This window comes from Trachinotus anak, unplaced genomic scaffold, assembly GCF_046630095.1.
Source record: "Trachinotus anak isolate AG129_WGS33_773 ecotype Australia unplaced genomic scaffold, CSIRO_AGI_Tana_v1 ptg000012l, whole genome shotgun sequence".
NCBI lineage: Eukaryota > Metazoa > Chordata > Actinopteri > Carangiformes > Carangidae > Trachinotus > Trachinotus anak.
Window position 1 is genome coordinate 20,459,901 of NW_027273863.1, and position 17,391 is coordinate 20,477,291.

The following is a 17,391-nucleotide window of genomic DNA, read 5'->3' on the forward strand; positions in this document are numbered from 1 at the left end:
CATCAGTTTCAGATTTTATTCGGGCAGATATGGAAACGAAGCAGATTTCAAAATAAGTGTTCCAACAGAAAAACACGACATCTGCAAAATAAACCAATAATGGTATTGATCCTGTATTACCTGTTGTGTAACTGGGAGAGGAAGTTGCTGCTCTCCCCGTCTCTGTCCACTGAGAAGATGTCAAGGATGGTCATGGTGTAGTCAGAATGGGTGGGGGCGTGAGTGGACAGCAGATACTTTTCTATCACCTTCAAAACATAGAGATGAGGAGACAGTTGTCCCTGAAATTGTTACTTAAAGGTACATAAATGCAGCAAGGCAGTCCAGAGGTTCATGAACATTTACAGTCACACAAGTTATTCTAAATACAACATGCATTTAAGTATTTTAGACACTTATTTTCAGCATACAGACCTTGTACTCATGAGTTCTCGAGTCCAGAGGGTGCAGTTTGCACTGGAGGGATTGGTACTGTCTGTCCAGAGGATGTTCATCACTGTCTTCACTGGACTGGACCATTTTTACTGCTATCTGGATGTCACTCAGTGCCTGAAAAAAATAAATAATACAGATAGTACAGGTAAAATATAAATGCCTATCAAAGTATGGACCACAGATTTAAGTGAAGACATGAAAAGAATTAAACCAAAAACTGAAATGCTAAAATCTTTAAATTATTAACTTTACCTCTAGCAGTGCAATTTTTTCCTTCAGCTCATCCTCTGTGCGGATGATTGGGGGAGTTTTCAACCTGGAGAATTACATCTTTTAATTATAGCAAGACAGACCAATGTGAAACATGTTTAAAACCTGTCATCACTCCAGCAGCATTAGTGCATCCCTCCAACTGTGCAGCCACATACATCCTTACCCAAAGTCATGAGGGATGCGGGTGTAGAACTGGTTGCAAGCCTCCAGCAGCTCACGATTGCTGCCCTTCTTCTTCAGACACGCCTCGATCCTCTTCAGTGCAGTGTAGCCTGCACGGATCTGCTCTGAGGTCAGTTTGCCTGCAGTTAGAAAAGCAAAATGAATTTGAAATCTGAAGCACAGAAGAAGAGATTAACACTGATCACTTTTTTGTCACCGTAAGAATCTGCTCAGATTGTCAGATGGCACAAGTTGAGCTTAAAAGCTAAATGTGGGAGTGTTATAATTAGTAGAAATTAAAAGAGTGTAACTGTACATTTCTGTTGTGATTGATTCTGTCAGACTCACCGAGAGGAGCTTTGCGGGTGTCAAACTTCATCTCCAGTACACACTCCTCCATGGCTTTAAGGTCACAGATGAGCTCTAGGAGAGACTGGATCTTCACATCCAGCTTGCAGGTCTTCTTTTTGGGTACAGTGTCCACTGTGGTCTGCTTCTCCTCCTGGAACAGTGAAATAACATCTATGTACATAATTACAGACCCTGTCTTCAATTCAATGGAAATCCCTGTCACCAAGTTGGAAAGTCCTAATTACAAAGAAGTTGTTGGTTCTTAATCTTTAAATGCACCTTTTCATTTGTGCTGTAGTCCATGAACACCATGTCATATTTTCCAGCCACTTTCTCAAAGCTCGCCCGCTGTTCCCACTCGTTCTTGGTCTTGTCCAAGAACCTGCAGCAAAACAAACACATTTCAGACTTTCATTGAGCCCAAGTTCAGGTGAGACATCTGGAACTATTTTTTTCAAAGACACAAACTCACTTTTTCTTGAAGATATTTTTGGCTTTCAGCAGATCTCCACCACAGTCTGTGAGGCTGTGTTGACCCACTTTGCCCACTGATGAAACAAGGGAGACACCACCCAAATACAATCACTACATTGAGTCGTTTCAGCTTCTTAGTTTAGGTTTTAGATAAAAGCTTACTTGTGTCATTTTCTGCATAAATACAAACTTTTATACAAATCAGATATTCAAAGAATCATCGGTACATCGTAAACTCACCTCTACCCCACCTCATCCACACACTGTAAACCTTGGAGTTGTCGTCTTGCAGCAGCTGGATCAGGTAATATTTGTTGTTGTTAAACTGAAGATTTGTCTACAAAATAAAACTGAAAGTATGAGTATACAAAGTATAAAAGTATACAAAAAGTCTAGAAATCAATTCACTTTCTCACAAATCAGAATGTAAAATGAAAATATAATTCATGTGATCATTTTACAGCCTCACTCAATTTCTTTTTAAGAAATTATGTCCAATATGTGATAAAGAATCACATTTCATACATACATTTTGCAGAGCAGGTGGAAAAAAGGATGCATGAAAACATTTATTTTGGCCTAAAATTATCATCAATCTATGAAACCATGGTGAATAATTGTGATTAAAATATTTCTGAAATTATTCACAATTACTGTTTTAGTCAGTCAGCACTACTCAATGTGGAAAAAGATTTTGATTTGATGAAAACAGACTGCCAGATTTCAGTGTGACAAAACAGTTTAGGTCATGCTTCTTTATTTGTTTGGCAGATCCACTGAAGTTGATTTGTAATTAAACGTCATTAAAAATTTTACCTGGTTTAACATCACGTCGTAAACATCATTTCCTTCACTGTAAACATGAGCCTGAAAGAGAGAGAATTAGTTATATTCATCCTTTATGTTGCATGTGTTGTTTGAAGTGATTTAAGACAACAACTGTTTAGGAAAGTGCTCAAACAAAAAACAAGAGACAAAGTGGATTTTCATAGGTTAATACATGAGGAAATCACAGAACAAAGAAAATGTTCTGAAAGGACTACAGATAAACTAGCAACCAAAAATTACTGTTTCTGACAATTATTTGTTCAATACACAGTTTTCTATGAAATGTAAAAAAAAAAAAAAACTACTGAAAAACACAGCGCCCAAAGTGACATCCTGAAACACCAACAGCCTGTTGGGAGGATTTAAACTGTAATCACGTTCAATCACATTAAAAACAACAGTAACACACCCATGTATAATAAACCACAAACAGTATCATGCTGACAGGGGGAACTGTAACTGGAGCAATGCTTTGGAAAAACCTTCTAACAGGTGTTAAACCACACACAGACACAATGTCAACCACGAGTTTCATATCGTGTGTGGACATCTTTACCTTTCCGAGTTTGGCTTTGCATTCAGAGTCCACCGGAGCTTTTCCCTTCATGACCACCGTCCTCACCACCTCTGTGCAACATCCAAAGATCAGAAACACAATATCGATGAGGTCAACTGACATCTAATATTAAACACAGGTAACACAATGTCCTGTTAATCTGTATAAACTGATGTGTTTGGAAACAGCAGAAACAGAAACCACAACATGATGTTTCCAAAGTTACCGTGCTATGTTTGTCATCAGTCCCCAAACAACTACAAAATTATATTTAATTTTATAACTGTATTACGCATAAAAGCTATATGAAAATTAGAGACATGTTACCTTCACTTTTTATTTCTTCTTTGGGCATTTCTTCAGTTTTTGTCTGACTCTTGCTTTTGCCTCTTCGCCTCTTAGCTGTAGGTTGCTCCTCCGACTCCTCCTCTTCCTCTTTAACTTGAACTGGCGTCCCATTGAGAGCAGTCGAGTCACCTGCATTCAAACTTTCTGGACAAAATGAGAACAGGAGAAACATCTTAAATACATTCAGTGATTTATATTTTCTGTTTAAAAGTATGTCATTAAAGCACTGAACAAAAACAACATACATGTGGTGTAATACTTCTTCTATGATGACTGCCTATGTAACTACTAGAGAAGACATTAAGACAGTATAATGTACCAGAACAAAGTTACTAATTGAATGCAAAATAATACACAATGATAGCAGAAAATATATGACAACAACCTAAAATAAAATAATAACATCAAATGGTGCTGTGGTAGAATATGACAGTCAGATATCTCTGACTCAAACCTGGTTTTACTGTCTGAGAGCGAATCTTCCTCTTGTATTTTGTGACAGGATTAATCTGGACCATCTTCTTCAGGTCGACCTCGTAGGCCACCCCCGAACCCAGAGTCAGGCTGACGGAGGTTTTCCCTGAAGAAATGGCGGAGTCCAACAAGGCACAGGCTGAAGGCGAGTACGGTTCCCACTGTCCCTCATCTCCCTTCCACTGCCACACTGGTCACAAAGAGAGAGCGAGTAGGGTTGTTTAACTTTGTATTATAACAATCTGAATACTTACATTTCAAGGCTGTATTTTGGCCTCTAATAACTTGTAACTGGCATTTGTATTTAATTTGCATTTTTAAGAGGAAACGATTTATGTATTGATCAAAAATATCTATAACCATTAATCAGAAATAAAAATAATCAATTTTAATCCTTAGCTTATACAGACACAAGATAAAACTAGGGGGTCATGAAATGATGATTTTGCTGCTGTTGTTGTACTGTCTGTTTTATTGTTTTTATTGTCTATATGGGCTATTTTCTATTTTGTTCAATAAAACCTCTGGTTTAGTCTTAATTCTGTGGTATTTTATGAGCTTATCATACGTTTTTATTGATTGTATTTTTTAAGAAAACTCTTAATCTGAATAATAACTACAGCTAAGTGTGAATCAATGTAGTGGAGAAGAGGTATTTGATAGCATGAAATGGATCATGAATCATGTACTTCGAAATTGTACAGCACTTAAGTGGTTTCACTTAGATTTGCCTGATAAACAGGAAGTGACTGCATGGATATGGGATACTGAGTTATAATATTACCTAGGTATCCAAAACCTTATGCTTTTTTTTTACTAACTCTGGAAGCATGTAACAGGCCTAGATAACACCCTAAAGAGAAAGTAGATTATTCCCTTAAAGCTAAACCTGCGTGGACAATAAACAACGTTACATAACATTAATTTTCCTGCTTGGTTCAGACATGTCCCGAGTCCAGAAGTGGCGTAGTCACAACAGCTAGCTAACTCATCCTTCCAGCGGCTAACAAACCTGTTTTAGACCGGACCTCTTCATTTTCTGCTGCACCCTGACTTTTATTGCTCGACCTTCTTGTTCTCCTCATGGTGGTTTATGGGGAAATAATTAGCCTGTTACAGTAATAAAGGGAACACAGGGGCAACAGACAGACACGGCGGCAAACTTCAAACTTCCCCCAACACGGTTTCCTAGCTGCTGTCGCTAAAGATCGTTTAGTACGAAGATGAATCACTCCGCGGTTTAAAAAAAAAAGAAATCTTGTGTACCGTGTATAGCCGCTACCTAGGCAACAGTTTTAGCACAAACTCGACTGTCGTTTTCACGTCAGTCGCAAATACACTAACTTTTGCTTTGGCTTTCACATATTTTACTCTACATTATCCTCATGTGAAATTTATAAAAAAGTTGACCACGCGTCGGAAATCGTCGACTGCACCCGAAAATAAGCACAGAGAGAGCGCTCCTGTTTGTCCTCTTCAACAGGGAACAGAACTTCGGTGCCAAAGGTTCCGCTTTAACCGATGGTCGGAGTTATTTTGTTGAAGGATTGACGAGAGGCTAATGTGGTGTCTCTCATGCCCCTCGCCGCGAGAAGGATAAAAGTTCAATTAAAAAATACAGCTTTTTAAATACATTTAAGACACCGAAGATATGGCGTCACGGAGCTACGGTGCCCGTTTCCTCTGCCGGAGGGCGGTAATCGTGAAGATGATGTGCAGGGTGAGTGTCATTGAACGCAGCATCCTTACCATGTAGGTCAAACAGGTAAACTCTTCCAAAAAGGACGGAGTTGAATAAACATTGCTGTTCACAGTATTAAACACAATATTGCGACACCTTTTCAATACAGGTGTCACCGAAACTTTAGACAAGTCCTCTAACTCTTTCAGCTCCTGCTAATCTGCATATTTATTTGTGTAAGCTACATAATTAAGTCTGAATCAATTATTTGTGAAAACATATGTATCCATTCACTCAGCAGCTAACTAAAGATATTATTAAGACTCTGAAACACCATGGCATAATCTTTCTGATGAGCTTTATGGTTTTTGAACTGTGCGGTTGATGATACTACTTTACTACTCTTCATATGCAGTTGTATGAGTGGCTAATACGTCACCTAATACAGTATATGTATTGATGGGAATAGGAATAAACATCCTGACTTTCCTGTAAATTCAATTTTAAACTGCATATAGATAAATGGCCATAAATCTGAATTGATGAGTGAAGAAATTAGACTACAAGTTTTAAAGTTGAATGGCAAAAGTCTTGGCTCTGATGGTGTTTGTTTTCTATTTCTTTGCTTTAATCTGATGGAGGTTGGATACTGTTAACACACTGGGGTTTAAAGAGTTTATTTTTTATCCACAGGGAATGACCACAGCTCCCCAACCACAGACTCAGCTAGATTTCCTACAAGGAGAACCGCACAGGAAGCACCCAGGTGTGACCAACCTGAAAACACTGCGCCTACCTGAGGAACTCCAGGCGGCTGCACGGTCGATTATTCACAGTAGGTTCAGTTGTGATTGTGGCTGTTGGTTGATATGCCAACTATTTCTGCAGCATCACTGGTCCTGAAATGAAATGGTCAAAATGCTGCACACCTCTTGAACCTTTCCCCCCGTAGGAGCTCAAGTGCCTCGGCTGACTGACCGCACTCGCTCACTCACAAACTCACTGTGGAGCAGAAAACGAGCGGTTGAGAATGTGACCCTGCGAAAGAAAGCTGTGAGCATGGAGAAAGAACTATGGGAGAAAGCGATGAAGAAGGGAGGAGGTGGGTGACATACTGTTTAACTCCTGAAATTAAAGAGGATGTACAGGTATGTCAGCTGTAAAAAGATGATATGGCGCAGCAGCTTGAGAAAAAGGAAACGTGCTTTATGTTGCAGACATAGACGAGGAAGCGCTGGAAGACCGCATCAGGAGGAAAGTGTTTTCAGAGCTCAGAAGAACAACCTATCACTGGACTCCCATGAAGTAACACTTGCTTTTATAAAAGTTCTTTTATAAAACATTCTATTATAAACAGACACCATCAATTAATGTATTGACTCTTTTTTTATTACTGGTGTGTTCAGAAATGCTCCAAGAATTTCCAAGTAGAGAAAGAGCATCCTTTACACTCCTTAACTCCACAGGATATGATCTGACATGTGCAAGTTCAGATAAATATTTAAAACTTTAAACCTTTTTATAGCATTAAGGTACATCAGAAATAGATTTTTTTTTAGTTATCATATTGAATCTTAAGTTTAGAAACATCATTTCAATGCCTAAAAATGTCATGTAATGATCAGGCTTTGAACAAAGTCAGAGATGGAGTGACAGGTCGTCAACAGTTAAACCCCTGCAGGGTACATGGTGCAGCTTGCAAGTGGTGAATCCTCCTGTTTGAGCCTGAGATGTGTGTTCCAGGTATGATGAAGAGTTAGGTGTGGTGTACATGGCGGCTCGGCTGGCCGGGGGCTACGCGGCTGTGAGTAGAGCTCTACATGAGGTACGGGCAAGTGGTGGGGATCATGGGTTAACTCACACGGTGATGCCAGGGCTTCCCTTAAAGAGTCACATCACACAAAAACATTTTTTTTTACTCTTACAGTGGTCCAGGAAAATGACAAAATAAATGTCCTGATTGCTGAGGATATGCCAAATTAATATGTAAGTGGGTCAAATTTCTGCCATTATGTTTCCTGAATGACTGTTTTTCTTTTTTCTGGTATTCCAGATAAAGAAGAGAGATCCCTCCTTTGCCCCGCAGTCTCTCCTGGATTTTGGTTCCGGGCTGGGGACAGTTGTCTGGTTCGTGTACAACACATAGAGCGAGTTTTCATGTGAATTACAAGACCATAAATTCACTCCCCCCCCCCCCCCCCCGCAGGGCATCACACTCGTGCTGGGCCGGCTCTTTGAAGGAGATGGTGTGTGTGGACAGCTCTGGGCCAATGAACATCCTGGCAGAGCGACTTCTCAAAGGTGCACAATATATGTCAAATATGTCATTTCATTCAGATTCATGACTTTTTGTCAAATAGTTCATTGGAATAGAGAAGCATTTTCTGTGTGTCTTGCTGAGCAGGTGACGAGGACGCAGCTCAACCTCTCATCAAACACGTCTATTTCAGACAGTTCCTCCCTGTCTCTCCTAAGGTAAGACCCCCACTGCTTTTATTTCAGCAGCAGAGAAACACACAGTCAGTTTCTTCAAAACACATATTCCAGCTTTCAATTTATTCAAACTCAGATTCCTGCTGCATATGTGACAAAATAAGAGACACTTTCTTTTTTCACCACACATGAATAGTCTGTCTACAGCCACTGTTACCCAGATGCATCTAAATAACATGTATGATAATAGCAGCTGGAGGGGCTAAGGAACTTTTGTGTTTCTCTGTCTCTTTCCCATAATTGGGTTTCCATGCTTCCAAACCTATTTGTATTCCTTTATTTTCTTTGAATTAAAAAAAGAAGAACCAGGTCGTTAGTAAGAGCAGTGCTATTAGCCCCGACAGCACTGCGATTCTCCTTTCAGGTGCAGTTTGATTTGGTGGTCTCAGCTTTCACCCTGTCGGAGCTTCCCAATACGAAGGATCGAGAAGAGGCAGTGGTCACTCTGTGGAGAAAGACGAGCTCTTATCTGGTGGGTTGAAACAATGACAATGTGTACTTTACTGTCAGTTTCCTATGATCCTTTGGACTGTATGTGGGGTGAAGATATACTAGGTTGGAGACATTTTGTGTATAAATTACAACTTGAACTGATTGATTCTTATTTAATGATATTTATTTATGTTTGGTTTTTTTTCTTACAGGTGCTGGTGGAAAACGGCACCAAAGAGGGCCATCAGATTCTGATGGAAGCCAGGGACACTTTACTAAAGGTATTCAAACGCAGTAGATAAGATGGCACTTTTAAAATCCTTGTAGGGGATTTTGGTGAGTGCTGTTGTGGAGGTGATTTGTTGGTGATAAAAGTAGAAGACGACTAATAACTTCCAGTCCTCTTAACTCCAGAAACAAGAGAAGACGGTCCACGACTCCAGGCCGGCGTCAGTGTTCGCTCCAGTACGTTTACGACTCAGCTGCTTCTAAAATGTCATGTCACGCTTTCAGTCAGGAGCGTCGCAGCTTTATTGGACCTTCTCTCTGTTGTCTGGGTTTTCTAGTGTCCTCATGAACTGACGTGTCCTAAACTGGGCAGAGAGCTGACCGTCCCCTGCAACTTCCAGCAGCTGTACCAACCTCTGCCTCTGCCCGGGGTGAGACTAAACTCTGGATTACATGTCCGGTTACAGCCATGATTTACTTTTTAAAAGTAAATGTTGATTTAAAATCACAACATGATTTCGGATTTTAACAGGACATCCTTCCTCACACTTTGTTAAATAATCAGTGAATAATTGTAAAGGCGTCTGTAGGTGGAGCTATGGTGTCATCATTGCTTATCCTGTGTGTCTCTGGGTTTTGTTTTTTTTTTCTTTTTTAAACTAATTACAGCTTCTTCTTTTTTTATTGGGTAATTTCAACTAACTACAGGATAAACCACAATTGTGTTCTATCAATTACTGATAGAAGGCAGAAAATATAAACTAAATTGATTAAAATGTTATTAATTTCTGCCCAAACACAAAGAATAAATGGTTCCATTTCAAACCTTTTGTTTTCCCCAGCACAATCCGCATCAGACGGAGAAGTTCAGCTACCTGATTCTGACCCGCAGTGGACCGGCGGAGGCAGAGACGACAGAGGGTGTGGACTGGGCCCGGCTGATCGCGCCGGTGCTGCGCAGAACGAGACACGTCCACTGTCGGATGTGCTGCCCTGATGGACAACTACAGCACATGGTGGTGACGGCTCGAAAACACAGCAGGTAAAGGTCCTTCGTCACGCATCCTGTCAAACTCATCACCCTCAGATCCATCAGCATGATCATCATCATCATCAGCATCCGCAGCAGCATTCGGGTTTAAATAGGCTCAAAGCACGGATTTGGTTGGTGTGGTTCAAGAGCTGTGGACGTGACAGTGGGCATGACGTGTCAGAAAACAGGAAGCAGGTGTTATGAATGGGTTTGTCACATGCAGAGGACGTTGCTATCAGGACTTTATCTCGTCTTCATCATCTCAGTCAATTTTAACAGTTCTTTTCAAAAAAAAAAAAAAAAAAAGTGTTAAATATAAATATATTCCTCTGCTGAATTAGGGGGAGGGCATGTGCTATGGACACATTTGGTTTCTACATTTTTTTGTTCTTTGATTACAGGTTCTCTAGATTTGCCTGAAAATTGTCTTTTCATTTTCTTTGATCAGAGATGTGTACCGCTGCGCCCGGAGCAGTGACTGGGGAGATCGACTGCCGATCGTTCAGACAGTCCAGGAAGACGTCCACAGTGATTCAGAGTGATGATTCAGCCAGGAAGAGGTGTTTTTTTTACACTTCTGAAATATTGGAATACACCATAAAACAGAGATAAGGCTGATGTTCAAGGACTCATCAGCTCTTTCCTTCTAATTCCTTATGGGAAATGACTCATTTAACGGCTATTTTGTGGTTAAAAAGTCCTAGTTCTGATTTGTTGTACGTTTATTGTGCACCACCTTCAACAAACCATTGTCAGTTTCTTTTAAATAAAATCATGTTGCAGTGTTGGACCTCAATGTGAACTGTAAAAAGTTCTAAATTGAGAAAAAGGACAAGACGTTTCTCTTGTTCATGTCCGTGCTTCATATTAAAACTCAGAGACCATCTGGATAAATATCATCTCTTTACTGAAAGAATCTCAAAAGCCAGAGGAGCCACTGATCTTCACTGTTACTTTCTGTTGCTTAAATGAATGTGATAATGGAGGAATGATTACACTGAGGTGGGTGTACTGATCAGAGAGAGGCTGCTTCAGTGGTCTGCTGAAGATCTTTCAGTCAGATCCCAGTGCATCCTCATGTGTGCAAAGATGCCATCACAACCATCTCTAGAGCCGTTCATTATGTCTCAGGTGCACAGCTCTGTTTTAGTGTGAACAGACCCTCAGAAAACAAACCCTGCACTTAATTCATAAACATCTTCCAGGCAGTCCTTAGATCTGAAGAATTTGATTCTACTATCTTTTTCACATTTTTTGTTTATATATGATACAGTATATATGAAGGCATCATTACAGAAATTCCTCCTTAACTTCCAACAATCTCCTTCAAGGCTGAGCTCAAGTCCGGGTACTTGTACTGAAATCCAGCCTCTAGAGTCCTCTTTGGTACGACTTTCTGTCCCTGCGTGAGGACGACAGCCCTCTCAGAGCCCATCAGTGCATTCATGACGAAGCCCGGCACAGGAAAAATGGTGGGCCTCCTCAGAACCCGGCCCAGCTCTTTAGTGAACTCGTAGTTGGTGTTCAGCGCAGGTGCAACTCCATTAAACAGTTGCGGTGAAGGGGAGGGGGTGTCCGTGGGGGGCTCCAGGGCGTGGGCGATGATTCCCGCCAGGTCGGAGACGTGGATCCACGGGAAGGGCTGATTCCCTGACCCCAGAGTGCCCCCGAGGCCGAGCCAGAAGGGCAGCAGCATTTGCTTCATGGCGCCACCATCGCGACCCAGCACTGCCCCTGGAGGAGGGGGTGGGGGGGGGGGGGGGGGCAGGGAATTTATTTCACTTAGTGATTCAAAAGTTTTTAATATTTTTGATTCTTTATTTATTGCAAGAAACAGTGAAGTTATTGTTATTTAGAGAGGTATCATTTTACAGGATAGATAATTGTAGATAATTGTTTTGTGCCCTTTTCCTTCTTTTGCTCACTTTGCTTTTTAATTAACTTTTAACTGAAAGTTATGTTGACTGAAATAATTAACTTAATTAAAATATTAAATAATGTGTATTGTTTATGTTTTTGTCAGACGATGGGTAATCTTTGGGGAAACTACAAAGATGGTGGTAGATATGATGAAAGGGCGGGTTATGGGTCTTTGAAAATTTATGTTATTATTTTAATTATTTATTAACTGTATAGTTTTTCTCACCCTAGGCACATTAAATGTTGCATTGTGTGTCCATTCTCCAGAACAGAAATCATCCCATAGAAGTCACACAAAAATGTGAAGTGACATGAAAACTGTAAAACTTTCTGACACTGTAAAAACTCTTTCACGATTAAATTTTTCTGTGCCTTTAATTGAAATCTGTTTCACTGACCAGGTCGGATGATGACTTGTTTGGTGGATTTTGCCACATCCTCGGGCAGAAGTGCTGCGGCCTCCCACTCTTTGACGAGCTTGGAGAGGAGGTCAAATGGTGTCCATTCACTGTCTTCTGTATACTTAGCTGTCAGACTGGGTTGGTAACAAGCTGCGGACATAAAAAAGCAAAGAAGGAAATATATACCAGCGTTGCTCTGAGCAGCATATGAGAATCTGAAGTTTTTGTCATTAGGCGGAGACTCACCTACACCTGATACCAGCACCCAGGAGTGAGGAGGACTGGGGGAGGCAGCAATGGCTTGAGCCAGAGCTTTTGTTGTATCAATGCGGCTGGAGAACAGATCTTTTTTATAGCTTTCATTCCACCTGAAACCACAAATAAAAACAGACCAGCAGGTTGAAATCCAGCTATAAAGTACCCAGAACAATGCTCAGTTGCACAGTTAATTAACCACTTCATTCAGTTTCATTTCAATATTTCTGAGATACTGAAAAATTCAAACTGCTACATTTGGGTTTTGAACTGTTATTCGGATAAAACAGAAACCTGAATAGGTCAGCTTGGAATCTGGGAAATTACAGAGTTTTTCATGATTTTATAGACGAGAGAATTAACTGATTGATTGAGAAAATTATGAAAAGATTGTAGCCTTAGTTTATTTGCTGCTCGCTGTTTACATACAGTCTACGGCTGCTCACCATCGCAGTGGGTTCATGAGATTCTCACCAGCCAAGTTGACGGCGCCTTCACATGGCGGGAGGCCATGAGACTCCAACTCGCCCTGCAGGAGCACAGACGAGTACAGTTAATGGAGCCTCATATGTAGCAGAAATGAGTCAGGGGCCTCTTAAACCAACCACATTCCCTGCCTGCTCTTTTACTATTACTCTGAATTGAACAGAGATCCCACCCATGTTATTTTTCCCGGACCAGCCTGGCGAGATATCACTGTGACCTCGTGACCTTTGTCTCTGAGCAGACGAGTCAGCTCACGGCCCACAAAGCCAGATCCTCCTCCTACAAGGATGACAAGATGCACATAGAATCTGTTATCAGTCGCAATAAATCTGAGAGAAAATGTAGTTGTATTTGCCCTGATCTTATGAAGATTAGTAAATATTATACACACCAATTCCCCATTAGATACAGCCAGCTAAAACTAATGCAGTCTGATACAACAGTCCTGTAGTAAGTCCCATCTTATTACTTATTACATCTCACTGATTTTGACTCAACTGTATGATCAGTTTGGAAGATTAGTGTTTAGTGTTTGTGTCATTTAGCCTATCCTCACTGATATAAACGGGGCGGACAAAATAATAGAAACACCTGTCAGAAGATATCCTCTCTGTTTTTGTCACATTAAAAGCACGGAATAGCCAGAGCAGTGCGCATGCGTACTATACATGCTTACAAAACAGGATTCTTGCACATTACTTTAGCAAACTTAGCTTTGTGTAACAACTAAATAACACTGTGACTCTTTTCTAGGTTAAATCACATTGCGGGCACGGTGTTTTTACTGGATAAACCTAATGCATACGTGACTTACAGGTACAAGGCTCACTTAATGCCTTTGTGCCTGCAATGCTAATAGCTAGCAGGTAGCGTTATGTCACATTGACCTTTCCGAACCACTTTATATATTTAAAAAAAAAGATTTAATTCTTTAGAAACGTACATACCTATTAAGACTCTCATGGCCACCAAACTACAGTCCAATTTTTAATAAATAACTGAAGGTTGCTGCAGGTTACACCGTATCTTTCTGACTGCGCCGCTCTATGATGTCTCAGAGAGTTGCCTTTAGCCTTTTTGGACCAACAGGAATTCCGTAACTTCAGCCCACACTTGACGTCATTTTGTAGTTTAAAAAAAGAGCACTCTATGCGGGAATGTGTTTTAAAATAACAGGTGGCGTTGAATCACGGGTTTATTTGAACACAGCAGCTGGCTATCTATGCAGTTATCTGTTCATGTTTACTTACTAAAGTCACGTGTGTTCATTCAGTGAATCGTGGTTTCAATAAATGTTTGAATGTCAGACAAAACCACATTTGTATCTTTTTAGTTTTGTAGTAATTTATGTCTAATCACACTCGTTTTGCGTCTCTGTGAGGTCTTTAGCATCACTTTTCTATCTTACCCGTTCAGTGTCCCTTTGTGGTTCTTTTGGAATTGTTTTGTGTTTTTCCCCTTTTTTTGTGTTATGCTTGTTTGGTGTCTCTTAGTGCTCACTTTGTGTAACTTTGTAGTTGTTTTGGATGTATTTGACTAATATTTGTGTCTCCTAGTCAGTTTATTGTATTGACTTTCCAACAAGAAATCTTAATGTTACAAGGCTCTGATCCAGGGGCCCCCAGACCTCTTGGGGCCCCGGGCCTGTACTTAATAGGCCCATTCAGTAATTCATCCATGAAGTCAGTACAGCTAATAACAATTGTAATCTACTCAAATAAGTTGAATTATTATTTACTCACGTATTAATAAAGCTTGTAAATCAAATAATTTTAAGTGACAGATTTTTTTCCAGTTTGTTTATTGGTTTTAAAGCATCAAATAAAACAGCAACACAATTATGGAAATGCAGCCGACAGTGTAAACACAGAATAAACAATAAACTACAAATAAAATATACTACAAACCGAAAAAGGGGGATATAGGGTACAACAACACAAAGCTTAGGGTCTAATAATGTTATGAGATTCATGTAATCATCACGGAATTATTTGTTTACTTTATGTTTTATTTGGTACATTTTTCTCTACCATTATTGCTTTATTTATATATATTTCATTAGTGTAGAATAACGTTTTTATCCGTGTCCGTGTGTTGATATATGAAGTTTTATAAATCACTAATAGCGGAATAAACCTGCTCTGGGAGTCAAACGCGTTAGTTTGACTGGTTTTTTTCTGCAGCGGACCCGGAAGTTTTCTGGAGGCTGTTTGGTGACGAAACACAGCAAACACGTGGTTTTGATAAAGAGATAAATTGCGCCTCCGCTTCATTAGCGGCCTCTCTTCCTTGTTGCGGTGCCGGCGGTCGGTCGGTCGTGTGTCGGCGGAGGGACCAACCCCCCCCCCGGCATGTGTTAGCCTCCATCCACGGTACGTGTTCACGGTTTGTGGCGGATCCGTTGATTATATCGCTCGGTTTGTATTTGCGCGTCTGCCGGTGGTTTGTTGCGGTTGTTTCCGCTCAGATGACCGCGTGGTTTGGTCCTAGCCAGCGGCAAATGGAGCTGGAGATTAAAGGCCGCATCGGTGCCTTTTGTTCAAATTACTAAATTGGTCTAAATTAAATCCTAATGAACTCTCAGGTGCGCTGGGTTCAAATGGCTCTTTTTATCATTTACTTTCACCGGCGGGAAATGAGAGCACTGTAATTACACATTTTCACTTACTTTTATTTTTTGCTTTATTGTGAAATGTGGGTTCAACTTCTCTTTGGGCCCCTAATTATTTGAAAGTCTCTGTGAAGCAGAGGGGAACTGAGAGCTCACATCTGAAGCATGTGACAAAAGGCCCCAGATCCACACTGTTCTCAGGCAAACAGGAGGGAAAGCACAGTGCTTTGTGTTTGTGTCTGCAGGCTGAGTAACTATGGCTGTGACATAAATGTACAGGGGTGAAAGGATCAATACTTTCCTGATATCTAGAGGAGTAGTCGTCATTACGCTGCACATGGTCCATTTCAGAATTAGTCAACCAGGAAGAAAATCTAACTTGTTCAATCGTTGATTAAGCTGCAGTTTTTAAGGAACCTAAACATGAAATTAATGTTTTGTGTCGTTAAAATAACACAAAACAGGACGGTCTCCATATTTCTGACGTTTTTAGACATTTTTTAAAATTGAGAATAAACCTTGACTCTGGCGTGTTGGCCGTTGCTTTTTATGTAAAGTCTATGCTTGTGGCCCTATTCAGAATATACTAATGGGATTATAAGTGATGGGTTAATGTATGTATAACTGAGTGTAATCTTAAACATTGCCAGCCATTATCTACACCTGCTGCGGGGGGGTATTATGGGGACTTTTTTTCTGATCTGCACCTCAAAACAAATACGGATCAACCTTTGAAAGATGCCTAATTTCTATTGGCATGAAGCCGCTTTTATACAGTCAAACCTTAATGATGAGTTGCATGTGAGTCCGTGTTTCACCTGAACCTCATGATTATTCTTTCACTGCACTGATGGGTTTGACAGTACACACAGTAGTGAGGTGCTTATTATTTTGCAAGTTGAGACTAACCTGTTGCGTTTTCTCTTTAGGATTTCAGAGTCGGTCCTGGATACATCTTGATAAGATGAGGTCAGTATCACTCTTGGTCAGTTCACTTATGACATGAAGTTGCACATTATACATGACTGTATTGTAACTATCCCTACAGGTTACATTCATGCTTTCTATGAATATTAATGAATCCTACCTTCCTTTGCTTAGGTTTTATTCCATTTTTGGAGGCTACAGTGTGGTTCTGTGAAATTGCAGTGCATAACACTGACATGTTGTATTTGGTCTCGTCCTCATTGATACAAATGCGGCGGATGTAACTGAAGTCAGCAGCACCACCTGCAACCTCCAAAATCCACATAAAGTTGAATCAGCATCTCTTGTTTTATGTCGACAGGTAATGGAAATGCTGCAAAAAGAAACCTCTGCTGGACTGCGCCGTTTGGGGTTTTGTCAAACTGAGTTGAGTTAAACTAAGTTGACTATGAATTATACTTTATTAGTGTGTTCTCAGTTGTAGTTTAATTTAAAACCCATAAGTATTATTTGCTGCCTGAAAGCACGCAATGTGTTTGGTTTTTTTAACTATAAACTGTACACAAATATCAGGTTTAGATCCCTTACACTTGGTGTGCAATGTATTTGATACTCAGAACACATCCTTGACAATAAAGGCAATTCTGATTCTGATTTAAACGCATGCACAGTCTATGCTGATCCTATACAACTGTCCTACCATAAAGTCTTTATGATGCCTGTAATGTTTTTGTTGAAGCTATTGTAGAGTTGTAATTGAAAGCCTTATAGCCTTGATCGTGGTGAACTGGACTGCACTACATTCAGAGGTGGTCCCGCCTTTTTAACTGCAATTTAAAATTTAAAAAAATTTTAAAAGTCATTTGAATTTCCAACAATGTTGCCAAAACTGTAAATGTAGAAGTGATGGCAGTTGTATTGAATTGCATAGACAGTACAAGTGAATAAGGTGTCCACTGAGTGTAATCTTGTGACATAGTATAGACTGTGAAAGTCACTGCTAAATAAAGCTAAATGTGTGAG

General features: G+C 40.2%; 3 protein-coding genes and 1 long non-coding RNA gene across 5 annotated transcripts in view; 2 read left to right on the forward strand and 2 right to left on the reverse strand.

The window, feature by feature from the left end:
- Nucleotides 1–5,397, reverse strand: part of parp2 (poly (ADP-ribose) polymerase 2) — an 8,231-nt gene extending 2,834 nt beyond the window's left edge. Inside the window, exons 1-13 of the mRNA XM_071490920.1 lie at nucleotides 4,914–5,397; nucleotides 3,882–4,091; nucleotides 3,407–3,571; nucleotides 3,080–3,150; nucleotides 2,512–2,562; nucleotides 1,936–2,032; nucleotides 1,694–1,769; nucleotides 1,501–1,603; nucleotides 1,219–1,372; nucleotides 872–1,010; nucleotides 688–751; nucleotides 415–549; nucleotides 121–248 (exon numbers count right to left, since the gene is read on the reverse strand). Coding sequence (XP_071347021.1) covers nucleotides 121–248; nucleotides 415–549; nucleotides 688–751; nucleotides 872–1,010; nucleotides 1,219–1,372; nucleotides 1,501–1,603; nucleotides 1,694–1,769; nucleotides 1,936–2,032; nucleotides 2,512–2,562; nucleotides 3,080–3,150; nucleotides 3,407–3,571; nucleotides 3,882–4,091; nucleotides 4,914–4,986 — 1,466 coding nt within the window. The 5' untranslated portion in view covers nucleotides 4,987–5,397. The remainder of the gene's footprint in view (nucleotides 1–120; nucleotides 249–414; nucleotides 550–687; nucleotides 752–871; nucleotides 1,011–1,218; nucleotides 1,373–1,500; nucleotides 1,604–1,693; nucleotides 1,770–1,935; nucleotides 2,033–2,511; nucleotides 2,563–3,079; nucleotides 3,151–3,406; nucleotides 3,572–3,881; nucleotides 4,092–4,913) is intronic.
- Nucleotides 5,398–5,418: 21 nt separating this feature from the next.
- Nucleotides 5,419–10,564, forward strand: mettl17 (methyltransferase like 17). Its single transcript, XM_071490928.1, has 14 exons — nucleotides 5,419–5,621; nucleotides 6,276–6,417; nucleotides 6,535–6,684; nucleotides 6,800–6,887; nucleotides 7,326–7,407; nucleotides 7,636–7,709; nucleotides 7,789–7,883; nucleotides 7,987–8,057; nucleotides 8,440–8,547; nucleotides 8,720–8,788; nucleotides 8,922–8,972; nucleotides 9,074–9,166; nucleotides 9,578–9,777; nucleotides 10,217–10,564. The coding sequence occupies exons 1-14, from the start codon at nucleotides 5,553–5,555 to the stop codon at nucleotides 10,308–10,310; spliced, it is 1,386 nt and encodes a 461-aa protein (XP_071347029.1). The 5' UTR covers nucleotides 5,419–5,552; the 3' UTR covers nucleotides 10,311–10,564.
- Nucleotides 10,565–10,658: 94 nt separating this feature from the next.
- Nucleotides 10,659–13,937, reverse strand: sdr39u1 (short chain dehydrogenase/reductase family 39U, member 1). 2 transcript variants are annotated; one of them, XM_071490933.1, is made up of 6 exons: nucleotides 13,778–13,937; nucleotides 13,003–13,109; nucleotides 12,791–12,873; nucleotides 12,336–12,457; nucleotides 12,087–12,239; nucleotides 10,659–11,502 (listed from the first exon to the last, which is right to left on the reverse strand). In XM_071490933.1, the coding sequence occupies exons 1-6, from the start codon at nucleotides 13,791–13,793 to the stop codon at nucleotides 11,075–11,077; spliced, it is 909 nt and encodes a 302-aa protein (XP_071347034.1). In that variant the 5' UTR covers nucleotides 13,794–13,937; the 3' UTR covers nucleotides 10,659–11,074. The 2 variants fall into 2 exon arrangements, with proteins under 2 accessions (XP_071347034.1, XP_071347033.1); XM_071490932.1 differs by having other exon boundaries at nucleotides 12,087–12,457.
- A 695-nt stretch (nucleotides 13,938–14,632) lies between these two features.
- On the forward strand, nucleotides 14,633–17,390 carry LOC139629323 (uncharacterized). Its single transcript, XR_011692942.1, has 3 exons — nucleotides 14,633–15,202; nucleotides 16,371–16,410; nucleotides 16,730–17,390. It is a non-coding gene; the product is annotated as an uncharacterized lncRNA (long non-coding RNA).
- Nucleotide 17,391: the final 1 nt, after the last annotated feature.